The 25,564-nt window shown below is 40.4% G+C and overlaps 2 protein-coding genes across 3 annotated transcripts in view; one reads left to right on the top strand and one right to left on the bottom strand.

Moving 5' to 3' along the window:
• dscama (Down syndrome cell adhesion molecule a) overlaps positions 1-20,520 on the top strand; it is a 45,716-nt gene extending 25,196 nt beyond the window's left edge. The window contains exons 4-33 of one of the 2 annotated variants that reach the window (XM_088398641.1): positions 1,442-1,588; positions 2,395-2,673; positions 2,772-3,047; positions 3,139-3,435; positions 4,297-4,572; positions 5,268-5,546; positions 5,618-5,737; positions 6,038-6,217; positions 10,196-10,392; positions 10,510-10,606; positions 10,806-10,934; positions 11,136-11,303; positions 11,818-11,888; positions 12,272-12,515; positions 12,700-12,846; positions 13,777-13,932; positions 14,020-14,153; positions 14,244-14,397; positions 14,897-15,014; positions 15,089-15,252; positions 15,528-15,626; positions 15,705-15,893; positions 15,997-16,287; positions 16,653-16,829; positions 16,901-16,931; positions 17,005-17,120; positions 17,183-17,332; positions 17,609-17,806; positions 17,916-18,218; positions 18,546-20,520. In XM_088398641.1, the coding sequence (XP_088254767.1) occupies positions 1,442-1,588; positions 2,395-2,673; positions 2,772-3,047; positions 3,139-3,435; positions 4,297-4,572; positions 5,268-5,546; positions 5,618-5,737; positions 6,038-6,217; positions 10,196-10,392; positions 10,510-10,606; positions 10,806-10,934; positions 11,136-11,303; positions 11,818-11,888; positions 12,272-12,515; positions 12,700-12,846; positions 13,777-13,932; positions 14,020-14,153; positions 14,244-14,397; positions 14,897-15,014; positions 15,089-15,252; positions 15,528-15,626; positions 15,705-15,893; positions 15,997-16,287; positions 16,653-16,829; positions 16,901-16,931; positions 17,005-17,120; positions 17,183-17,332; positions 17,609-17,806; positions 17,916-18,218; positions 18,546-18,925 (5,567 nt within the window). In that variant the 3' untranslated portion in view covers positions 18,926-20,520. Of the gene's footprint in view, positions 1-1,441; positions 1,589-2,394; positions 2,674-2,771; positions 3,048-3,138; positions 3,436-4,296; positions 4,573-5,267; positions 5,547-5,617; positions 5,738-6,037; positions 6,218-10,195; positions 10,393-10,509; positions 10,607-10,805; positions 10,935-11,135; positions 11,304-11,817; positions 11,889-12,271; positions 12,516-12,699; positions 12,847-13,776; positions 13,933-14,019; positions 14,154-14,243; positions 14,398-14,896; positions 15,015-15,088; positions 15,253-15,527; positions 15,627-15,704; positions 15,894-15,996; positions 16,288-16,652; positions 16,830-16,900; positions 16,932-17,004; positions 17,121-17,182; positions 17,342-17,608; positions 17,807-17,915; positions 18,219-18,545 lie in introns of both variants that reach the window. The other variant, XM_088398640.1, reaches the window with a different exon arrangement.
• Positions 20,521-20,670: 150 nt separating this feature from the next.
• Positions 20,671-25,340, bottom strand: pcp4a (Purkinje cell protein 4a). Its single transcript, XM_088398644.1, has 4 exons — positions 25,212-25,340; positions 22,655-22,703; positions 21,870-21,902; positions 20,671-21,029 (listed from the first exon to the last, which is right to left on the bottom strand). Exons 1-4 carry the CDS (start codon positions 25,218-25,220, stop codon positions 20,899-20,901), a joined length of 222 nt encoding a protein of 73 aa, XP_088254770.1. The 5' UTR covers positions 25,221-25,340; the 3' UTR covers positions 20,671-20,898.
• Positions 25,341-25,564: the final 224 nt, after the last annotated feature.

The raw sequence follows: 25,564 nt of genomic DNA, 5'->3' as shown, positions 1-25,564 counted from the left end.
CATCTCAATTATAGAATATTGAAGCGACGCAGGGAGCCAAGGGTAACTCGAGTACGTTTTGGAGGAACATCTAGCGGGAGGTGGGCTGGTGGACAACTTAGTAAACATCAAAAAAGTGCTTAGCCTACGCCAATGTGCTCAAACCTTATCTGCAATCCTCCAACATCATTTGGTGTCCAGTGGCTGTAACAATAAGCTTATTTCAGCATTTTCTCTCCGTCCCTATTGTCACACAATTCTTGTTTCAGTGGAAAAACTGCAAAGCCTCCCATTTTTACGAGAACAAAGAGTCTACTTGTGGGTTCACTGCGCCTTATATGGGGATTAATTGAAGCTATTGACTACGGATCCAAATGGGACCGAGCGAAGACGAGAACCCAAACTGATTGCTTGCCAAGAGTGAAGCCACAGTGTACGAAATATACGCTGTAGTACAGACATAAACAGAGGCACTATCTGTCACACACACAACACACACACACGTACTGCCAGAAAACGTTAGTATGCAGCAGGTGGAGCAGGAGAAAAAAAATCGAGAAGCGCCTCCGGTCGTTATTATTGACCATTCCTCCGTGCTGCATTAATGCATTTACACTCACTTGCATGCACAAAATACACACACACACACAAAAGACAAATAAATGGACACACAAGTAGGATGAGAGGCAACTGCAGTAATACACAAAGCATCAAGAGAAATGCCCTTAGCTCACAAGGACACGTACTGCAGCATTGACTGTGTGCAAACAATAAAGCAGATTCAGGAAAGAATGATTCTTTTTTCTGCCAAGCATCATATATTTAATTTTGTTATATTTCCTGCCTTATATTTGGCTAGTCGAGATCATGTCAAACTAGGGGGAGGGGGACGGAGCCCTTGAGGATATCACAACTGTGGTTGGAGTTTTCTAATTAGGTCAACACGTGCTGACGGTGGTGTCCTTGCAGCCTATTTATTACTCCATCACCTTCAACAACAATTCTCGCTTATCAAAAGAATAAATAACGTCCAATCAAATGCTATATAAGACATCCAGCATTTTTGTTAAATTGAGGCTGCTGACATCAAATCCACTGGCGGCCACTTATTGCTCCTCATGAACACTTAGTAGCTCTGTGCTTCATGGAAATTAGCATAACATCAGCATGATACGAACATGGTCGCGGCTTTGACTTATCAAAGCGTTCTGTGATCTCGGGGGTCCCAGTGGTTCAGTCAGGAGATGGCAATGTGGAAACTAGAGAGAGACAGAGGGTGGGGGGGGGGTATGTTTGGAAATTGCAATGGCGTAGGGCCGCATCCCACACTTGGCTTGCAAATATTTACCAAGTGACTGTGATTTCTTCTTTTTCCTCTTTCCTTATTTCTCCAAATATGTAAGGAATGTTCAAAATTTTAGAGGGCTGATATACAATCTTTAATTATTATTTTTTTCTACAGTGTCACGGTTTCTCATCACATCGACGGGTGCCCTGTATATCCTGGATGTCCAAATGGAAGATGGACTATACAACTACAGGTGTATGACACGCCATCGGTACACAGGGGAAACCCGACAGAGCAATAGTGCCCGACTCATTGTTTCAGGTAATGAAAAAAAAAAAAAAAGAAACATCTGGTACGTGCGAAATGAATGGAGTGACAGAATAAAACACACTTGCTTGAAAAAGGGCTTGACATCTGATAAAGGTCATTAGATCGAGGCTGACATATTTTGGGGGGAGAGCAGAATATGCCCTTTCGACAGACGCGTGTTACTTTTGCAGACTTGAAGTGACACACTGCAATTTATCAAGCAGCATTAAGGACACGAATGAGCTGCAGCATGGGGAGAGTGAGAATGTTTGATTGTATTGGGAAAATGAGTCATCTTTGTTTTTAATGCTTGTCCTGCTTTCAAAGACTTTCTGTTTAGTTAATTTGTGTTTGGCGTTTGTTTATAATGAAGTTTAAATGCCTGTGTTGCTTAAAAAAATTCAATTTCCATTTAAAATAATGTGGGATAATTGTTTTTCTTCTTCACTTTTTTTGTTGTTTTGTTTTTAAGTTCAGTTTGTTTTAGTTTGTGGGCATATTGGTTAGTTTTAATTCAATTTAGTTAAAAATAATGACAACTTAATTTGTAAGATTTTTAAAGAAATAATAAAAGAAATACGATAGTTTTATCCTATTTTTTTGTATTTTTTTTTCACTTTTTGTATCTTTTATGTTGCTATTTTCCATTAACTATAATAACGGATAGAAAAGACACACACAAGCACAAAAAAAAACATATAAAAATACAATAATAATAGAATAAAAAGCAAAACACTTTTCCATTAGATGTGCGATGAATCTAACAAGATAATCTTCTCTTTTGAGCCCTTCCACTCAAATATTATTGCTTTTTGTAGATCCCACCAACTCAGCCCCACACATCCTGGACAGCTTCGAACGGCGTGAGGTGATGGCGTCTCACCGAGTGGAGTTGCCGTGCAAGGCCTCGGGTCACCCTGCACCCAAGTACCGCTGGCTGAAGGACAACCGGCCCCTGGAGCCCGACACGAGATACCGACAAAGTGTCACGGGGTTGCTGATAGAAAGAGCCCAACCTAGCGACACAGGCACATATGTCTGTGAGGTATGGAACGGCTACGGCAATGCTGAGGTGGTCGGCAGGCTCCTGGTGAAAGGTCAGTGCGGATCCATTTCACACTAAACCACCATCATGAAGCTTTTCCAACAAATGACATTGCTAAAAATAAAAAACTGTACCTTCTCAAACCTACAGAGACCCTGAAAGTTGTGGTGAGCCCACGAAAGGTGAAGGGCAGTGTTGGCAGCCAGGTTTCCCTCTCCTGCGGTGTAAGCGGGTCTGAAGAGTACCAGTTGTCTTGGTACCGCAACGGCGAGCTCATCTATCCCAGTAACAGCGTTCGAATGACGGGCCAAAACAGGGAAAACCTAGTCATGGCCGGAATGGCCAAAAGCGATGGAGGTGCCTATCAGTGCTTCGCCAGACATGGCAAGATGTCCGCCCAGGACTTTGTTCAGGTCGTTTTAGAAGGTCAGAATATTAAATGTACCTTTTTACAATATATCATAGGCCCTCCCGTTTTTTTCCAGTATTATAATTCGCTTTGTCTTTTCTCTCCCAGATGGTACACCAAAGATTCTGGCTTCCTTTAGCGAGAAGGTCTACAACATCAATGAATTTGTGTCACTATCATGCACGGTGAAGGGCACTCCAGAACCTAGGGTGACCTGGACTCTGGATGACGAGCCGGTAATACGGGACAGCCGCCATCGCATCTCCTACTACACAAACACTGAAGGTCATGTGGTCAGCCACCTGAACATCAGCCAGACCCAGGTCCCGGATGGAGGGGTGTATCGCTGCATCTGCAATAACTCAGCAGGGGCCGTCTCCTACCAGGCGCGAATAAACGTAAGAGGTGCTTGTCAGATCAACTCTTCCAACCCACCATCACATATACACATCAACATGCCTTGATTTATTCTGCTCAAATCATTATTTCAATTGGTATTGAATTCTATTTTTTTTTCCTCATCAGAGTCGGATAAGCACAGCTTTGAGGAGTTTCACCTTCTATCATCAGTCACTAGTGACAGCATTATCTTTTTGAATACCCTGCACCATCCCCAGTCCCCGCTGATAGGTTTATATTCCGACACCGTTAGCGTGATTTACTTGACGCTAGTCTATGACGGTAGAGCTATCTACTCTCTGCAGGGACACGCTTGGTTGGATGTCTGTAATCATGTCGCTGTAATATTGGCGCATTCAAGCACGGACATTAGCGATTGTCTATTACAGAAGGTTGCCGTCCACACCGCCATCGGTTTAACTTGCGTTCATCGATGCATGATTTAAGGCTAAATAGGGCAATCTGAAAGTGGTGCAGAATAGATGCCAAATGCAGTCGAGCAATGAAGATTTTTCTCCGAAGGTGCCATTGCGGAGAAAACGGAATGACTATTTTTCACATCGTTACCTCCTTAATCGACTAGCAACCCGGGTTGAGTCTAAACTCCAAACTACTGGTTGTTGTTAAACCAATTGTTTTTGAAACTGTATAGTTAATGACGCATAACAGATATAAAGATGATTTAAAACGATAAAAAACCCTAACCCTAACCCTATCGTTCACCGTAATGGATCTCGTCAGAATGAATCAAGGCATGCAAAATTTGTGGTGCATTACAAACACGTAATCCAGCTAGCTAACGTTTGCACAGGCACCCCTGCCTCAAAATCAATTTAAGAGGGTTGTCTCTCCAATGTGTCCTTCAAGGGCCTGCCAGCATCAGACCGATGAAAAACCTCACGGCTATCGCTGGCCGGGACATGTACATTCACTGCCGTGTCATCGGCTACCCTTACTACTCCATAAAATGGTACAAGGACTCCAATTTGCTACCGTACAACCACCGCCAACGGGCCTTCGAGAATAACGGCACCCTGAAGCTGTTTGACGTTCAGAAGGACGTGGACGAAGGCGAATACACGTGCAATGTGCTCGTGCAGCCTCAACTCTCCACACACCAGAGTGTCTATGTCACTGTGAAAGGTACGGATACCATCTGACACACACACCATGCTAGTAAAGCAGGTTCACTCCAATATTAAGTTAATCCATCATGATCTTTCACACCGATATGTCAAATTAGGAATGCACATTTTATCATTCCGCAGATTTAAGATCAGCAATAAAATGAGCCTGTTTTATCAGTCTGTATGCAGATTATACTGCAGTGTCATGCTAAGCAAAAATACTTACGCCTGACAACCTGTAAAAAAAAAAAAAATCCTTTCACTGATAGCAAATCACCACATCCATCATCCCGAGGCCCGTCTGAATATTCAGTGATGCCGAGCGGAGGCAGATGATGATAACCTCACGCGGCTTTCTTTCTACAATGACACGGCATAATTTGAAATGTCGGATGGGCAACCCCGCCTTTTCCCTCTCTTTACGCTCTCTCTTGACGTGCTAACGAGCTCGCCAGAGTGGAATCACACAGCATAGACAACACTACAGCGGCTAATTTGCCTCTCGGCTGCTTAGCATTCCACGGCTGCAGAGAGGGAACCCCCAGGAGTCCATTATGTCTATTTTGTTGCGAATTAAATAAGCCTTGAAGTGGCGCTTATTCCGATGTTATTTGAAATCATTAATTTTCATTTGCTTGTCATGATGGCTACAGTGTCCCCAGGGAGTTAAGGAGAGTGAGAAAAAGTATCATTTGTATTTCTCCTGTACAGTTCCACCGACCATCCACCCGTTTGAGTTTCCTCGGTTTTCCATCGGGCAACGAGTCTTCATCCCCTGCGTGGTCATGTCGGGTGACCAGCCCGTCGTCATCACCTGGCAAAAGGACGGGAGGCCCATCCCGGCCAGCCTGGGCGTAACTATCGACAACATTGATTTCACCAGCTCGCTTCGCATCTCCAATCTGACTCTAATGCACAACGGCAACTATACATGCATCGCACGCAACCAGGCTGCGGCCGTGGAGCATCAGAGTCAGCTCATTGTCCGAGGTGAACAGAACTTAATGATGGATATTGATGACTTTGCATTCCAAGCTTGATCTAACATAATTGTTTTGCAGTTCCTCCGAAATTTGTGGTACAACCAAAAGACCAGGATGGCATCTATGGTAAAGCTGTGATTCTCAACTGCTCCGCTGAAGGCTATCCTGTTCCTACCATCCAATGGGAGTACTCCAAAGGTAAAAAAAAAAAAACATTCAGACCCTTCCTGCATATATATAGTCTATTGCACACGGGTAAACATGTCCATTCTGCTTACGGTATGTATCTATTTTGTCCTTGGGCAAGATTATTCTCTTGAAATGCAATAATTACGTGCATAACATTGAACGACTGCCGTGAAGCTGAACATATATGCATTAAAAGAATGACCTTTCTGTGAAAGAAGCAAATATGAATGCAGTTCACGGACAGGCTACCAGATTGGTTGTTTTTCAAATGTATAGAATAAAATGGGCAATATATTTTCTTTCCCATAGGTGCCGGGGTCCCTCAATTCAAACCCATCGCTCTCAACTCAGGCTTTCGCATCGAGGTGCTGGTCAATGGCTCCTTGCTCATCAAACACGTGTTGGAAGAAGACAGTGGCTTCTACCTTTGCAGAGTGAGCAACGACGTTGGAGCTGATGTCAGCAAGTCGATGTATCTCAATGTCAAAAGTAAGTTCAATTCACAGTATTCGACGGGTACAGTCGAGCACTGATTGATTTTAAGTGACAATGGTTGTTGATTTATTTGCGTTTGTGCGTGAATGTGTGATTCACAACCAGTCCATTGAGGCTTGGCGCACATTTCCATCAACCACAACTAGATGAATCTTGGGCCCCTGTGGCTCTTATCAAGCCACAGCAGAGAATTCCCCGCTGAGTTCCTCTCTCTTTCTGCCAGCCTCAAACAAACAACAACAAGCTAGCATTCGTCATGGCCCTTCTTGTCATGACCCATCACACAAATATATATATATATATATATTTTTATATATATCCCTCCCAACGATGCAGGCTGTTACTATGCATTAACCCCTTAAATCTTTCTTTGTTTCTTAATTGACGCAATGTTTATGCCGGTGAGGTTCGCTGTTTGTAGCTGTAACATTTTGCAATAATGGCGCTGCACAAACTGTTTTTATGTTGTTTATCCAGGACAGCCGACATTATTTGAGCAGCTACTTAAGAGGCTTAGGAGGCCAATTAGGGAAGCGCACAAGCTGACGCATGCTAAAGCACTCACGTGACGGATAGTATGATCTTCGCTTTGTGTTATTGGTTGTCCGAGCGTCGCTTCTCAGTAAACTGTGAAGAATCTGTTGTATATTTTTTAATTATAATCGTCGAGATGAATAATAAAGGTCATGTGACACAGGTGAGCAAACAAAGCTCACGGGCACAAAGGACTTTGGATATGAATACGAAAATATATAAAGATACACTGAAGCTATTATAAGAGAATAATGGCCCAGCAGTCTGATAGCTTAGATAGCTTCTTCTACTCCTAGTAAATGAATTGCAGCTATTGCAATACCCTAGCTTGGCACTTTCATTGTTATGAGTGCTTGTTCTAGGCTAATGTCTCATCATAATACACCATACATCATCCTACATGGACATCACCGCTGCACTAACAGCAGTCGAGGCTGCCCGCACTTACTGCACTGGGATTAAACTGGCCCGTTTGTGTTTATTTTTCCTCAAACAGCTTCTTATGTAACTAATAATCCATCATAGGGTGCAGGTGGAAGCAAATGATTTTTATGTGCTTAACCGTCAAGCATCCTTACCTCCAAAACAGACGCAATTCAGGCAATTCATTACCAATCCACAGCGGATGCTATCAGAGTCAGTCAACAGCCACTCAGTGTTTATCATTGCCAATTAAGACCAATCAAGCCAATTAGGCATCATAATGTCACGAGACACCGACGAGGCCAGAGAACATAATGAGGTGTGTATGAGGAGAAGTGCTAAATGGCCTTTTGGTCACTGAACAGCGCCCTTCAAACAAGCATAAGGAAGTCCCTGATCTGCATCTCTTTCATCTTCTTTACTCAACTGCATCCAGCACAAGCCCCCCCTCTTCGCTCCCGAGACCCGCCCAGTCTACAGGCATATATTTGTTCTTGTGCTCCATGTCCAAGCCAATTGTGCAGCTAAGGGAATTATTTCAGTACATTGCAGGCGCCCAGTGAACTAGTCATCTCTGTGCAATTGCCAGAGTGCTCTCCTTTGCCCCAACACCCCCACCCCCACCTCCACCCCATCGTGGCTGGCTGGCTGGCTGGCTCATCCCCAGCACCCACTTACAAAGTGGCTGCAGGGCATGGAGCTATACTTGTCATCTCTCGCCTGGCTCTCATGGCCCGGTAGAGCCCGAGTGCCCTGTGGCCAACATTAGCCTGCAAGGCAGCCGGCTAGTAACACAGTCCTTTATACACTAATGAAGACATTATAATAGTTTCAAGCTAATAATATTTGTAAATTGCAAATAACACTCTGTTCTTAATTTCCTTCCCGATATAAAGATTACATTTAGAAAATAAAAGGAAGGCCAGTCGGGGCAGATATGAATTTGTGTTGATTGCTGATTGCCATCTAAACAACTCGGTAAGATCCTCTGGGAAATTGTGTCATGGAAGCCAAACATAATACTAGAGCAGGGATGGGCACCTTTGAGGACTGTGAGGCCCCCAGATGATGAGCTATAAATGTGAACATGCGCCCCCTACTGCCATAGTAGAGTTGTAACTTTTTTTGAATGGACAAACCTAGTGTCATATTTTGTGCAGAATGCAAAATGCAGATGTGTGAAAAAAATCAGCTGCAATTAAAGAAAAAATGCAACAAAGAATTTGAAGCCATGATATACATAAATTATATATTATAATAATAGATTATTATTTCCTAATGAAGTAGTGTATTTGTATTGCAATGCTATATTACATTACATAAAATTAATCAAACATGCAGAAATGGGTCACACAATTCATCACATTTTGGATTAATCCTGCATTGCACCATTAAGTGCATGATTGTGTAATCATTATTATGCTGGAAAAAATCAATGTCAGGTCCATGTTCTATCAAAATGGTCCTTTTTCTAAGAGCAGAGGCAAGAGCACGAGCTGGAGGAGGAGAGCAGGGAGACCGTCCGATGCTGGTTGGCATGGTAACCTGCCCAGGTGAAAGGAAGCCTGGGAGGAGGGATGGAGGGAAGGGAATAGAAGAGGGGGGTGCTTTTGTCTCATGGGAGTAGCCTATCAGCAACTAGCCTATGTGCTACAATCCCCTGGAGGCTTAATGTGTTATCACTGCCTTCTGGGTGGCTGTGAAAAAAACAAGCTATATCTTCATCACGACTTTTGTTAAGAGACTGTACCTAAAATGCAAATTGACAATGACATTAGAATATAATGCATATACTGTCGTAGCCAGTGAGCCTGTTCTAAAAATAACTCAAATTAAGATTTCCTAGAAATGTTGACATAGTGATGATTTGAAAATGTTTGTAGAGTTAAAATACGGAATTTCATACAGATCTGTAACCTAATTAGTGTCTTCACAACTTTATTAATTTGAGCCAATTTGTTATTTCAGAAATGTATGTGGCCTAATATTTAAAAGCAATATAAAATGCATTGCAATAGATTTCTTCCCGGATGCTAAAATAATTTGATATTCACAGTTCAGGCACCTTATTTCCGTTGTCGTTTGTCACCTCCTAGCGTGTTCTGGACCGCTAGGAGTGTCAACAACGTGGCCAAGTGTTTCCGCTTAGCCACTTACATGGCAAAATGAGTAGCTGTGCTCTAAAATGATAACATTTACATAGACTCTTAGCTGTTTTATTTTTCCTTCGGCTTTTTTTTTTCCTGCCTCACAAAAAATTTATACTTGTCATGCAAAATAAATCATGGTTCCTTTCTGTAGACCAGCCCCAAATGGCTGCAGAGTAAATAAGAGATGAGGCTTAAATGTTTGCAACCTCTTGCCTGACACTTCTCATCACATCACTGAAGTCACACTTTACATGTGTATGTGTTTGTGTGTATCTGGCGGCCAGAGAGCTGCTATGTTTTGTGGGAGATATCACCAGCGTCTATTTGCTGTCATGTCTTTGGAGGGTTCATTGAACCTTTTAGGTGCCTCACTTACAAGATACATGCCAACACCTCTTGCTAAAAGGAAAGCTACTCATTCAGCGACATAACATTGAAATTGCTTAAAGTACATTGCAGGGTACCAGATGTTTATATCATTTTATATATATTATTTATTGTTGTACAAAAAAAACTCAACTGATCGTGTAAAAACAGAATTTATATTTTTGTTTTTGAATTTTTCTATTTTTCAAAAATGTTTTATTTCGTTAAATTTTGTTTCCATTTTTTTCTATTTTTGTAAATAACTTTTTTACATTGAAATTGCTTAAAGCACATTGCGGGGTACCAGATGTTTATATTATTTTATATATATTATTTATTGTTGTACAAGAAAACAAAAGTCAACTGATAGTGTAAAAACAGAATTTCTATTTTTGTTTTTGAATTTTTCTATTTTTCTATATATTTTTTTTTAATTCTATTTTTTTTCAACTTTTTTATTTATCTTTGTATTTTTCCTCTTGATCTTTTTATGAACTAGTTCCTGCCATGATCACGTCTTACCCCAACACCACACTGGCCACGCAAGGGGAAGAAAAGAAAATGAGCTGCACAGCTCATGGTGAGAAGCCCATCATGGTACGCTGGGAGAAAGAAGAACGTATCATCAACCCTGAGACCAGTCGCTATGTGGTTACCGTCAAGGAGGTCGGAGATGAAGTCATCTCCACCTTGCAGGTAGGATTCTACTTTTTGAGTTAAATATTAATATAATTTCCTAATAATAGTCAAGGTTCATCATTAACCACCATGTATGAAAAAAAAAAAAGCAAGTGACTGTGTTGTCTTCATCAGATCATGCCCACAGTGAGGGAAGACTCTGGCTTCTTTTCCTGCCATGCCATCAACTCCTTCGGTGAAGACCGAGGGATCATACAGCTCACAGTGCAAGGTATGAAGACGATTGATTTCTTTTAGATACTTTTAAGATTGAACACATTCATTTTCTATTCATCCAGATTTCAAAACAATTCATTGCATGGGAAGATTTTGGTCCTTTTGTTAGGTCATGTGACTATCATTTATTGTAACCGCGGTCAAATAAATCAAGAAATGAATGTTTAAAAAAAATCCACTTTTGATGTTTGCAGAGCCTCCTGATCCCCCAGAGGTGGAGATCAGAGAAGTGAAGGACAGAACGATTGCCCTACGTTGGACTATGGGATTCGATGGCAACAGCCCAATCACAGGCTTTGATATTGAAAGCAAGAACAAATCAGGTAGGGCAAAATGGCTCATAATATTCTAACCCTCTTAATGTTTGGCTGCTAATTATTTACACTTATCATCCAATTTGTATATATTTATTTTAATCAGAGATTTTTGCATTGATTCTGAATATACCCTATTTTTTTCTAAAGCAATTCAGGTTCAATAATAATGATAATAATAATAATAATAATAATAATCCCCTTTTACAGCCTCTTGGGACACCGCTCAGAAGACCAAAGATGTCTCACCTCAGCTCAACCAGGCCACAATCATTGACCTGCACCCATCCTCCACCTACAACATCCGCATGTTTGCCAAGAACCTAATCGGGAAAAGCGAGGCCAGTAATGAGCTCACCATCACCACCGATGAAGCTGGTAAAATGCTGCAGACTTTGTTATCTAATAGATGTGCAGTATCTCAAATAATTAGTGTCCACCTCCATGTTGAGTATGTTTATATTGATGATGCACAAATAACATACATGTTATTGTATCTTCTCAATCACACCAATAACTGTCAGATCTGAATACAGACAGGAAGCAAAAAGGAGGGTCACCAATGACGAGGTCAATTCATTAGCATCCTGGTGACATCAGCCCCATTGGCTTTTTTGCATTATTGAACACACGCTGACTCTGCACTAAAAGCAGAACTTTTCAATTAGCGGCCTCAGTAGTAAATGTCACACAATGGTCAATAGAGTGCGTTTGGACCCCTTTCTGCAAATTACCCCTATCTACCCCCCACCCCCCTTTTCCACTCATCGGCCAGCAGCCCCCCTTTTAAACCAAAGCCATCCCATTTCTGCAGGTCCAGACATACTTAGACATATTTGTCTTTGCGGAAAGCTTGCTGGTGAATTAAAAAGTGTGATAAATCTGTTTCCAGCCCCTGACGGACCCCCTCAGGATGTGCAGTTGGAAGCCCTCTCTTCTCAGAGCATCAAAGTTTCCTGGAGGGTAAGTTACTCTTGTTTATTCTGTACTTTTGAATGCATTACTGGTAAAAATAAAAATAAAAATATCTGGTTTGTGGGAACAGCACTTTGTCTATTCACTGTTTTTTATTAATTAAAATTTTATTTATTTTACATTTTATTATGTACTATATTATATTATATACAATATTTTATATTATATTTTTATATTATATTTTGAATGCATTACTGGTAAAAAAAATTTATCTGGTTTGTGGGAACAGCACTTTGTCTATTCACTGTTTTTTATTAATTAAAATTGTATTTATCTTATATTCTATTGTGTACTATATTATATTATATACAATATTTTATATTCTATTTTATTCTTATTCAAATTTTACTACTACTCTGCTTCTCTGCTAGGCTCCTAAGAAACATCTCCAGAATGGTGCAATCAAAGGTTACCAAGTAGGCTACAGAGAGTACAGCTCGGGTGGAAACTACCAGTTCAGTGTAATTAGCGTGGAGACAACGGGTGACAATGCAGAAAGTTTAGTGCTGGACAATCTCAAGAAATTCACCCAGTACGGCGTTGTGGTGCAAGCCAGCAATAGTGCAGGCACTGGGCCATCTTCCACTGAGGTGGCTGCTACTACACTGGAGGATGGTAAGAAAGAAGCATCACCATTCAACTCCTTTTCATTGACACCAAATAGTAAGATAATGCCAAAAAAAATCAATGAGTGAGGTTACATTACAATCTAGTGGAGATTAGAGGGTACTGCAAGTGCATCTCCTCACTATTTTATAGAGGCTGCTGTTTCATCTCTCCTGTTCTTCTCCCCCACCAGTTCCAAGTCGACCTCCAGAACACGTCCAAGCCACAGCTACGTTTCCAGAGGTCATCTCCCTCTCCTGGTTGACCCCTCCTAAAGATGCTTTGAATGGCAATTTGCTGGGCTTCAGGGTTATCTACTGGGCCAATCTGCCCGATGGAGGTACATTTATAATATTTTTGCCCTTTGCATTCATTTTTAAAATATTTTTGATCATATAAGGTCTTTGCATTGGTTTGTTTCCAGATAAATATATTTTTTAGATTACAAGTGGGTCACTCTGATTCCTGAACATCCTCTCGAGAGCCTGCAGAAATGTGCAAAAATAGACCTTGACTTGATTTGGGTTTAGAATGACTCATTTGTAATTTCAGCATATTCTCAAATTTGCTATGAGCTGAGAAAAACAGTGTTATAGTGAGTAATAAGATTTGTTATTGATGCTGGTGAGTGAGTAAGTTGCAGCTTGGAGTCACCCAGGTCCATTGTGGGTAGCCAACAAGGAATTATTTTCTTTCTCCATGGCGATTTGGATGTCAGATAAGATGCTACGCTATTGTCACAAGCCGGCTTTGCGTGAGCGGAACTTGGTTGTGACAGCATCATTACCTTTGACCCCTGCCCTGTCACATCATGTTGGCCTGCAAATTAAAAATGAATGCTTAAGGACTTGACAGCCATGAGGAGTTTGCATGGGAACAGTAGGCGCTCTCAGAATGTGGGGGGGACAACAATGCATTTTATCTAAGTGAACAGTTTTATAATAATAATAATCCCTAGTAATATTTTATAAATGTATTTTTTACTTTAATATCCAAATTATGTACTATATTGTACTGAAAAAAAAGTGTTTCTACTAACCAGCTGAGCCTAAGCCAAATGTGCTTTATCTTGTGAATTGTATAAAATTTTGAATCTTAAGATAAATTTGTGTTAAAATAATAAAAAATAAAAAACTTTTTATTTTATTTTATTTTGACATTCACATTTGACACCTTTAAGTTTGAGCAATGGCAACACTAAGTTTACCTGCAAGTAGTTTGCTTACAAGAAGAAAGATTTGACTGAATCGTCTTCATTTCCTGTCCTCAGAGCTTGGAGAGATCAGGAATGTCACATCTTCCAAGCCGTCACTGGAGTTGGACGGGTTGGAGAAATACACTAACTACAGCATCCAGGTGTTAGCCTTCACCCGAGCGGGTGATGGTGTTCGCAGTGAACAGATTTACATTCGCACCAAGGAGGACGGTAGGTCATTTCTGTTTTTAAAATACCAAAAGGATGTCATATTGTAACAAAAATGGAAATAGAATAATAATGTGGGTGTCATTTCAGTGCCTGGTCCTCCTGGTGGTGTGAAGGCAGCAGCTGCTTCCAACTCAGTGGTGTTTGTATCATGGCTTCCTCCTCTCAAAGTGAACGGCATCATCAGGAAATACACTGTTTTCTGCTCCAACCCACACCCCACGGTAATAATTTTAGAATGTTTCTGTTAAGTGCAACGATATATATTTTGCCGCGACAGAAAAGGTCAGAGTGCAATATCTTGCGTCACACAGGTCAGCAGTGAGTTTGAAGCAGCACCAGATGTGTTCTTCTACCGGATCCCCAACCTGAGCAGAAACCGGCAATACAGCATCTGGGTGGTGGCCGTCACTGCTGCCGGCCGTGGAAACGCCAGCGAAATTATCACTGTTAAACCCATGGCGGAAGGCAAGTCAAATTATGAAAACGATTCATGACGATTCCTATCATTGCATAGCATCGGTAAAAGGCTCCTAACCTTCCGTGTGGCCTTGTCCGAACGTTACCATCTTGGCATGAGCGTGGATGATCACATACGGAGATAAACCGCCAGGGGTCGGGACCTGGGACTCTTATCGGGGCTATCATCGGCTTCTGAATGTATTTTGTGGACATTATCTTCAAGATGAAGATATGGAGTCATATGTGTGAAAATCTGAAAGAAGAAATAAAAAAATCCTGACAGATCTATCAAACTTAACAAGACATTGACATTATCTTCAAGATGAAGATATGGAGTCATATGTGTGAAAATCTGAAAGAAGAAAAAAAAAAATCCTGACAGATCTATCAAACTTCCCAAGACCCACAAAAAAACGGAATAAAGTCAAACAGAAAATCAGCCAAGTTGGTTTAGAAGAATTCCAGGTCATTCCATTCACTACCACAAATTTATTTATTTTTTTAGCTCCAGCACGCATCTTGACCTTCAACAGGACAGTCACGACACCCTGGATGAAAGACATTGTGTTGCCCTGTAAGGCGGTTGGTGATCCTTCTCCAACGATCAAGTGGTTGAAGGAGATGTGAGTATCGACTACCATGATTGCCCATTTAGCACGAAAAGCTAATTGAGCTAACGTGCACATCTCTTTTGCAGCAACGGAACCCCTGCACCTGTTGTGATTGACAGCCGGCGCAGTGTCCATGGTAACGGAAGTCTTGTTATTCGGACAGTGAAAGCAGAGGACTCTGGGAACTATACTTGTGTCGCTAGCAATAGCTTCGGCTCCGATAAGATCGTCCTCAACCTGCAGGTTCAAGGTAGGAAATTTAACCTTTGTAACTAGTTTTTAATCTTCTTCCATCGATTTAGTTTTTATGTCGTGACCAAAGCAATTAAAGCCACTTTGGCGCCATCTTGTGGCATCTTGGCAGCCCCCCAAATAATTATGCTAAAGTGAAAAGAGGAGCTAAATTTAGACAAAAGTAGTGCTTCTGAATAATATTAGATATTTTGTATTGGGGTTTTTTTTCATAATAGCTTAGTGCACCATCTTATTTCATTTGCAAAAAAATATTGTGTTTGTCTTCTTCAGTTCCACCTGACCAGCCTCGTCTCACAGTGACCAAGACAACCACAACTTCCATCACGCTGTCTTGGATACCTGGAGACAATGGTGGCAGCTCCATAAGAGGTTGGAGAAATGTGGAATTTGACACCATCATCTCTCACACTACTTCTCCGAAACTGATTATGGTATTTTCTACCCTAGGCTACATTTTGCAATATTCCGAGGACAACAGCGAACAGTGGGGCAACTTCGCCATCAGCCCGAGTGAGCGCTCCTACCGGTTGGAGAACCTCAAGTGCGGCACCTGGTACAAGTTCACCCTAACAGCCCAGAATGGCGTTGGGCCCGGCCGAATAAGTGAGATCATTGAAGCAAAGACACATGGCAAAGGTGAGAGACATAGTTTCTTGTAGGTTCTAGCCAACAATGATAGTTAGCATGTGTATATAGAGAGATGATTGGGTTGATTCTTATCATCTTCTCATCCCTTCAGAACCTCAGTACTCCAAAGAACAGGAGCTCTTTACCAGTATTAATGCCACGCGAGTAAAGCTCAATCTCAACGGCTGGAACAACGGCGGATGCCCGATCACCTCCTTCACGTTGGAGTATCGGCCAATGGAGTCGCCGTCATGGACCACGGCACAGCGCACCTCCCTCACCAAGAGTTACATCCTCTACGACCTGCAGGAGGCAACCTGGTATGAGCTGCAGATGAAAATCTACAACAGCGCTGGCTACGCTGAGAAGAGGGTCAAGTTTGCCACGCTCAGCTATGATGGCAGTAAGTTCAACTGGAAATTTTCAGCGCAAATTTTCTCCACATTTTTATTTATTTTTACTTTGATTTTTATTTTATTTTATTTTATTTTATTTTATTTTATTTTATTTTATTTTATTTTATTTTTATTTTTATTTTTATTTTATTTTATTTTATTTTATTTTATTTTTTATTTTTTATTTTTTATTTTTTATTTTTTATTATTTTTATTTTTATTTTATTTTATTTTATTTTATTTTATTTTATTTTTTATTTTTTATTTTTTATTTTTTATTTTTTATTTTTTATTTTATTTTATTTTATTTTATTTTTTATTTATTATTGAATTCTGTGTAGCTGCATCATAACACAATGTTACCCCTTGGCAGGCACCATTGCCCCACTGGTGAAGGCACCCAATGTGAGTGAGGACACCTCTGGCGGTGGTGAAGGTTTGAAGATGATGGTGACCATTTCCTGCGTGCTGGTGGCAATTGTCGTCATCTTCATCGGACTGCTGGTACTGCGAAGGAGAAGACGAGAGCAAAGGTTGAAGAGACTCCGAGGTAAGACAGGAGAGGAGGTCACCATTTTCTCATCATCGCATTCAATCTGATGTCATCATTTTGTTCCCTAGATGCAAAAAGTTTGGCTGAGATGCTCATGAGGTAAGAAGCCTCACCTTAGCATGGTTACACCTAATGAAGAACTTGTCATGAAGAACTCATTTACCCTTCCCAGTAAAAACACACGACCGGCCGAACCAGTCAACAAACAACAGCAAACCCTCCGAATGCACATCGACATCCCCAGGGCTCAGCTTCTGATCGAGGAGCGAGACACCATGGAGACTGTTGGTAAGCACCACACAAACATCAATTCCACGAGCTTGCCCTAATTACTTTTTACATCTCCACAGATGACAGGTCCACCGTCTTGCTGACCGATAACGACTTTGGGGAAACACAAAAACAAAAGTCATCCACAGTCACCCACACTGTCCATTACCAGTCCCTCTCCCAGGCCACCGGTCCTCTGGTAGACGTGTCTGATGCCAGACCAGGAACCAGTAAGTCCAGTACGGACCTTTTTTTTTTTTACTTCATGAAATATGCAAATTTCCTGGAAAGTCAAACTGTTTAGTTGATAGATATGGACATCTGGGTGGTCAATGGAAAATAAAAACTCATTGGGGTCAAACCCAAGGCCCGGGGGCCAGATATGACATATTTATATGTGACAAATTACAAATCATCTTGAAAATTTTCTATTAGCGTTCATCTTTTTAAAATATTATATCCTGTTCTCTGTGACTTGCATAAATCTCTTTTACTCTTCCTATCAGATCCGACCGCCCGCCGCACAGCCAAAGCCGGACCGGCTGCTCGTAACCGCTACGCCAGCCAGTGGACCCTGAACCGCCCACATCCTCCAGTCTCCTCCCACACGTTAAGCACCGATTGGAGGCTGCCCACGCCAAGAGTGGCAGGCTCCGTCGACAAGGAGAGTGACAGCTACAGTGTCAGCCCATCTCAGGATACCGGTCAGCGTCTATTTTTATACAAACGTTCTCATTAACGTCACTAACATCATTACATTTTCTGCTATCTTTAACAACGTTACATCACTAATATCCTCGGGCCCGAATCCAGACCGTGCTCGGAGCAGTATGGTGTCAACGGAGAGCGCTTCGTCCACCTACGAGGAGTTGGCCAGAGCCTACGAGCACGCCAAGATGGAGGAGCAGCTACGCCACGCCAAGTTCACCATCACCGAATGCTTCATCTCCGACACGTCCTCGGAGCAAATGACCGCCGGTACCAACGATTACACCGACAGCCTGACGTCCAGCACGCCGTCCGAATCGGGCATCTGCCGCTTCACTGCTTCCCCGCCCAAGCCTCAGGACGTCAGCCGGGTCATGAACATGGCCGTGCCCAAGGCCCACAGACCGGGTGAGGCAATTGTTGCCAAAGCCCATCCTTGCCTGACACATACTAACATTTTCTAATTAACTTTCAACTTACTCATTCTAATTGCTTATGCTAGCACTAAGTCCTAAAGGATGATTTTTCATTGATGTGTTTTATTGTCCAGTTGGATAAATCCCCACACCCTAATGACCTTTAGGGTTAAAAGAAATCCCTGGAAACATCCCCACAGTTTTGGGGAAACATTTAAAATAAAAAGGTTATTTAAAAACAAAAATTTAAATGAATTATAATTCTTAAAGATATCGCATAGAGTTGAACCCCAATTTATTTGTGTGTCTTGTCCCACAGGCGGCGAGTTGGTTCACCTCCCCCCGTACCTGCGCATGGACTTCCTGTTAAACCGAGGCATGTCCTGCTCAGGCTCATCCAGGGGAACGGCGAGCGGAGAGAGAGCGGCCATGGGCCAGGCCTGTCTGGAGCCCCAGAAGAGTCGCTCGCTGAAGCGGCCCTCCCGCATGGCGCCCCCGACACCCACAGAGGCCCCTCAGGCCAGCAGGGACCCAGCGGCCCAGTGGCAGCCCGGCTCAGCCGCCACGCTCCCCCACAGAGAGGGCTCCGAGCTGGCCCAGGCCGCCAAGCTCAGCACCTCCCAGGAGTCCCTGCTGGACTCGCGAGGACATCTCAAACAGACCAGCAATCCCTACGCAAAGTCCTACACGCTGGTATAACAGCAGGGGGGAGGGGCCTCGCTCTTGGACGGGACTAGAATTCACTCTAACACTGGACTTAACACTCAAGTGCAGTAAATTGACTCACCACACAGTTCTGTAAATATGCCCGAGAGGGGGCGGTAACTTTTACTAATCTACTTTTATTTATTTTAGAACTTCCTTTTCATCTCCTCTTTGTATTTCTTTTCTTTTTTTTTTTTTTTCACTTGAAAATGACAAAATAAATAATTCACTCATCAGAATTGGTTGCACCCAGAGTGTTGCCAAACTAATTGAGTAACGGGGAACGTTATTTACTCTTCATTATTGTCCGTTCTTTATAATTGATGAGTGATTATTACTAATTGTTAGTTGACATCTATTAATAATCATTAAAATGGATTACCATAGCAACAATGTTTTCATAATAACTTTTTTTTTTGGTGATTTTTTTTCTGGAGTGGAAAATGAGAATGAGAAGTCATTTTTTTCCTATGGAATATCACGGAATGAAACTTGGAACAAAAGAAATTGACACCCGTTCGTTCACTTTTCAGCTGCTCTCAAATTGTTACTTTTTTTGGAAGAAAAAAAAAAAATCTATTTCCTATGGATGCATGGGGACTGACCAATTCAAAGACAATGACGATTACCATCATAGCCGGACAGCCCGGCCGAGCATTTTGTCACACTTATGAAATGATCCAATGTGAAGATTTATTATTCTTATTACTATAAATATATATATGAAAAGAGAAATCACTTTTATTTGTGGATATTACAGGGAAGAATTGATTTGGTTAATAAAGTCTTTAGTCATGTTTGCACATATCTTGTTTTAATTAGGAAATGGCGTCTCTGTCGATCTTTCTGTGTCCCATTCTCCAATGGTGCAATATGAAGAAAAAAAAAAAGTCTATGAAAATTATTGCTCTATACTGTACTGTAATGATGAAAAATAATTATGTTGTGAGTGTACTGGACACATTCCAGCTATGTCTTCAGGTAGTTTGCCACCGCTTGTGTGCCAGGGTGGTGAGTGGTGTTAGGCTAGAACATGGCGGGTTTCCACAACTAATGGTTGGTCTTTCCAAAGTGAGCCAACTTGAGTGTGTCCCCTTCTCTCAGTGCACTAGGAGGAGTTCTCGGGGCGCTCACGCTCCTCGCTAGATCTACTGTTGCTGCATTGCAGTGATGCTCCTCTACAGGGAAAAGAAAATGTGAGACAATCCAGCAGTTCCCCCCCTATTCAAAATAAAAAATATAGAGAGAGAATTTGGGAAATACCCGAAAAATAATATAAGGATTTTTTTTTTTTTTTTGCTTTATTTTGTGGGCTACCCTGGCGCGTTTTGACTTTTGGTTCCTTAATGATTCTTGCTGAAGGGAGAAGAATATATTACTCGTTCTTCTGTGAGGGTTTTTTTTTTTTTTTTTTTGGTCGGTTTCTATGATTCGCTTCATTCCTAACTGTCTTCGTTCTGATGTTTTGTTTTTAACAACAAACAATGTCACATTTTATTTTTTAACATCGGTGTTCACCGTGGTGGCACTGGAATAAAGATAAACTAACACAAAATTCAAATTTGCTTAATAAAATGGCTGTTCCCCAATGTGTTTGGCATGAATGACCTTGATGATGATGATGATGCTTTAAAAAAAAGACTTGAGATGTCCTCTGAAGGCCGTCACATCTGGCGAGACTTGATCATGGAGAATTTGGATGGGCTTAATGTGAATGTGAACAAAATTGGTGCATTACATTGACAGCAACATGAGGATCTTTATTGTAATGATCCAGAAACACAAGAAAAAATATCTGTGTGATACTACATCTGGAATGTGATCATCAATTGAGTATTACATACAATAATACACTGATTCCCAAAATTGATTAGCCCAAATCCAAGTTCTGTACCCCTCTGTTTGAATTTGGGATGGTGCAGTTTGATAAACATGCAGATGTGAGGAACCGGCAAGCCTTGCCACTTCTATGACTTCATATCCTGCTTCTTCTTCTGGAATCTCCTAAACTGCGACTGGATGGCCACGGCGGCCTTCTCTGTTTGCGGGTTGTCCATATCAATATCGAAGTCTTCAGGGAGGTTGCTCTTCTTTTCATCTGAGGAGAGATAGATTATTTATTTTTATTTTTATTTTTATTTTTATTTTTATTTTTATTTTTATTTTTATTTTTATTTTTATTTTCTATTTATTTTTTATTTTTTATTTTTTATTTTTTATTTTTTATTTTTTATTTTTTATTTTTTATTTTATTTTTTTTATTTTATTTTTTTTTTTTAATTTTTAATTTTTAATTTTTTTTATTTTTTTAATTTTTTATTTTTTTTTATCTATTTTTCATGTTTTTTTTTCTTTATTTATTTCTACAATTTAAAGTTCAGGATGGACAATTTTTTTTTTTTTAATTTATTTATTTATTTTTTGTTATTTTTATTTTCTATTTATTTTTTATTTTTTATTTATTTTTATTTTTTATTTTTTATTTTTTATTAATTTTTAATTTTTAATTTTTTTAATTTAACTATTTTTCATGTATTTTTTTATTTATTTATTTCAACAATTTAAAGTTCAGGATGAACAAAAAAAATTTTATTTTTATACTATTTATTTTTTTATTTAACTATTTTTTATTTATCTATTTTTTTATTTTTTTATTTCTACAATTTAAAGTTCAGGATGGACAACTGTCAATGATGAATTTATCCTTTATCTTTAAATCTAGCTATGGGAGATTCTCCTGAACATTTGAAAAAACAATATAAATACCGATATGAACTTGTCATACTATTTCATCTCAAGTGCGGTTCAAAGTTTTAACATAAATTCCTTCAAATAAATGTGATTTGTGTTCTCCATGCAGCATACAGGTGGACCAGGCAGTGAACTTTAATAGTGCTGACCTTTCCTTGTTTGACCTGACATTTTTTCATCTACTTACATTTAGTTGGATCTTTTTGTTGACCCTGGCGACCTTTGGATGGGACGTGACAGTGGAATCAATTCAAATATCTATCATGAGTTCAATAGACACACACACACACGTTTCCACTTCACAGAATCAATACCCAACTCCGGTCGGTTTCATAAGCACGTCACACTCTCCCAAGTGTGTTGTGCTGCTGCATGAATGACTCAAATTGCCCAAGTGCATGATGGGAATATATTATTCCCATAAGAAGATAGTAAAAGGTCACAGTCAAATTGGCTCCCAGGAGAAGTTGAGTAAAAAGGTTCATCCAATGACTGATATTGCCTTTATATTGAAAATACTAAGTTAAAAAAATAATGACAAATTATTTCAGTGAGAGAAAATTTTGTTATATAATATATTGAAAGAATTCAAACTGGAGCGAAGCAATGCATGAGTTTCTACTTTCTTCATGCATATTCTAATTTTGCAGGATGGCATTTTTTTTTTTTTTACTTAGAGCCATTTATGAATTTCAAAGGATCCTACCATCCAAGCGAAGCCAAATTGTGCTGTTTATACACTGAAGGGATTTGAATCACATTAAAACAAATACTACATGGCCCAGTTTGCAAAGTAGGTCTTCCAGTGGATTACATCAACGTTGTTGTTTTGTATATAATTGTCGGACACTTATCTAAAACAATCCCTCTGAGACAGTATAATGTTTATGTGCTATTAAAATAAAAGGAGACACAATCGTCATAAAGTCATTTTTTTCTACAACGATAAATAATATGCATTTTGATCAATACCTTGGCCCGCTGATGCTTTGTTCCCAATTATGGTTGTCGATATTTGTTTCTGTAAAGACAAAAATAGTAAATATCATTCAAATATAGATAATGATAATATTTGCAATGAATTACATCTTTGGATAAAGAGCCAGATTGTCTTGGAGCAGGACACCAGCCAAACACATCATCTTCATCTTCATCATCATCATCATCATCACAGCTCCAAGCTATTCTCCTCTGACAGGCCGAGGTTGCAGCCCAACCAAACCATCAAAAAAAAAAAGATGCAACCACTTTGAAAAGCAAAGATGTTCCAGCATCTGGGAAGCAACAGCTGCTTGATTCAGATTCAATTTGTTCACTCTCAAAGCACATCCAGCTCTATTCCCCAAGCCCTGACTCCACCTCGTATCTCTCTTCTCCGAGATGAATGCACGAGTCAGGTGGAATTTGATTTTGCTCGCGCGCTATTTGATTTGTTTCCCCGCAGATAGCATCACTCTCTCACTCAGCTCTACCTAAATTATTAATCCAGTGGCTCCACCACCAAATTTGAAACAGCGGAGCAGATTTGATGAATGAGGGGAAATAAGGGACAATTCAATTTCCTCAAACAATCAAAGAGAAAATGTTTGACCATCTGTTTTGATATGTGTCTGTCCTGTGAGTGAGTGAGTGAGTGAGTGAGTGAGTGAGTGAGTGAGTGAGTGAGTGAGTGAGTGAGTGAGTGAGTGAGTGAGTGAGTGAGTCAGTCAGTCAGTCAGTCAGTCAGTCAGTCAGTCAGTCAGTCAGTGAGTCAGTGACTGAGTGACTGAGTGAGTCAGTGACTGAGTCAGTGAGTCGGTGACTGAGGGATTTAGTCAGTGAGTGAGTGAGTGAGTGAGTGAGTGAGTGAGTGAGTGAGTGAGTGAGTGAGTGAGTGAGTGAGTGAGTGAGTGAGTGAGTGAGTGAGTGAGTGAGTGAGTGAGTGAGTGAGTGAGTGAGTGAGTGAGTGAGACAGTGAGTCAGTGACTGAGTGAGTGAGTCCGTGAGTCAGTGACTGAGTGACTTAGTGACTTAGTGAGTCAGTGACTGAGTGACTGAGGGAGTCACTAAGTCAGTGAGTGAGTTAGTGACTGAGTGATTGAGTGAGTCAGTGAGTGAGTCAGTGAGTCAGTGACTGAGTGACTGAGTCAGTGAGTCAGTCAGTGAGTCAGTGACTGATTGAGTCAGTGAGTGAGTCAGTGAGTCAGTGACTGAGTGTGACTGAGTGAGTGTGTTGATAGGTTGGGAGACTATTTTTAGTTCTCCTGATAGTTGAAGCTCCCCGGAGAAGACACCATGCTGCACTCAGGATCTATTAACATTTAACTAGGAGACAGCAAAAGTGGGTCACAGACAGCTCATTCTAGCACCATAACAAGCTTTCAGTAGCCCTTCCACCACCAGACTGGAAATAAGGATGACAGCGTGAGTCTTTGACTCCCGCTGTTGGACTGATTGAACAAACATGACTAGTTAGAATATCCAAGGAAAAAACAGGATTGTGCGTTTGTTTACACTATATGGTTTTGATCTTTTCAATATAGTCCTAGAATAGCTTTTGCAAATAGATAAAAGTGAATCTTTGATGATTTAACAAATGCTGGAACGGGGGATATTTAAATAGTGCTTATACTTGGGAATTGCTTAAAATAACTATTTTCATTATGCATTTCTTGTTTTTCTACTAAATGTTATTGTTGATGTATTTTGGATGCATTTACATGAGCATCTGCTTCTGGCACAGCTCGTCCCTGAAGTGACAGTAGCTTTCAAAAGATGCGAGCTACAAAGGCATTTTACAGATTTAGGAAAAACCCACATTCCAAAACATGCTTTAAGAAGTTGACTGACAGCACCAAGGCCTAATGGTACTTTCGGTGGATTAGAGATTATTTCTTTGTTGTATCTGTTCATGGTTTTGAAGAAGGATTAAGTTTGGTCTGCAGGACAAATCACAGAAAATCTCAGATTAAAATATTTTCTTTTATCAAAGGAAAATAGAAACGCCTCAAATCCGCCGGGATCAAAACAGAATATATATTGATCATTATGTGCTGCACTGAATTTTTTAAATAATCCCTTTTCTTACACACCACTATGATTTTACCAAGTCAGCAAAACAGTGATGCTTTTCCCAATCTCACTTTGTCTTTTTTACACTGCTCAGCAACTTCTAACACTCTTATCTAGTTAATTTAATGTAGTAAAGGGCTCAAGTCTACTTTAGATGATGAAACAAATCGTTGACAACACTCTCAGCATAATTAAACTCCGAGGCAGGTAAACATTGCAGAGGCCACTCAAATGTTGATGCGTTGATTGAACTGCGTCAGTAAACATGTCTTAAAATAATTGGATTTTTAATTGGATTTATCATACAGAATTAAAAATCACAGTTTTATCAACTAGGACATGACCGAACCGTCATTAAAACAAACTATTTTTCCAAATTATTCGGCAAATATTTGAACTGAATGTTTTGAAAGGAATAGCATACAAACCTGAATATGGAAAACCTTTTTTTTTTTTTCTTCTTAAAAAGAAACCCTACCTCACTCATTGCAGCACGTGTGCGTAGGTCAAGTTCAGAACGTCCCTGATGTCTCCAATGATGCCTGTGGTAGCTCTTCTCACAGAGATGCTGGCTTTTATACAGGATGGGTTGTTTTTTTTTCTCTCCTCCCACTCAAATGCAGAAGACCAATAAGTGAGTCTCTAGCTCCACACTGTGGAGCAACCTTCAATCACCTGCTTTCCTCTTGAAGAGGCTTTTGTGGCCTTTTCATGCATGAGTCGATGAGAAAGGTCCAACATGCATTAGAACTCCTCCAAAAAAATATAGTAATATACTGTACAGCGTGAGTAATATAATTAATATAATTCTCATTTTTACAAATACACATA

Source organism: Syngnathus floridae, chromosome 15 (assembly GCF_059516105.1).
Source record: "Syngnathus floridae isolate MCC-2025c chromosome 15, RoL_Sflo_1.0, whole genome shotgun sequence".
NCBI lineage: Eukaryota > Metazoa > Chordata > Actinopteri > Syngnathiformes > Syngnathidae > Syngnathus > Syngnathus floridae.
This window is presented reverse-complemented; position numbering and strand designations above follow the sequence as displayed.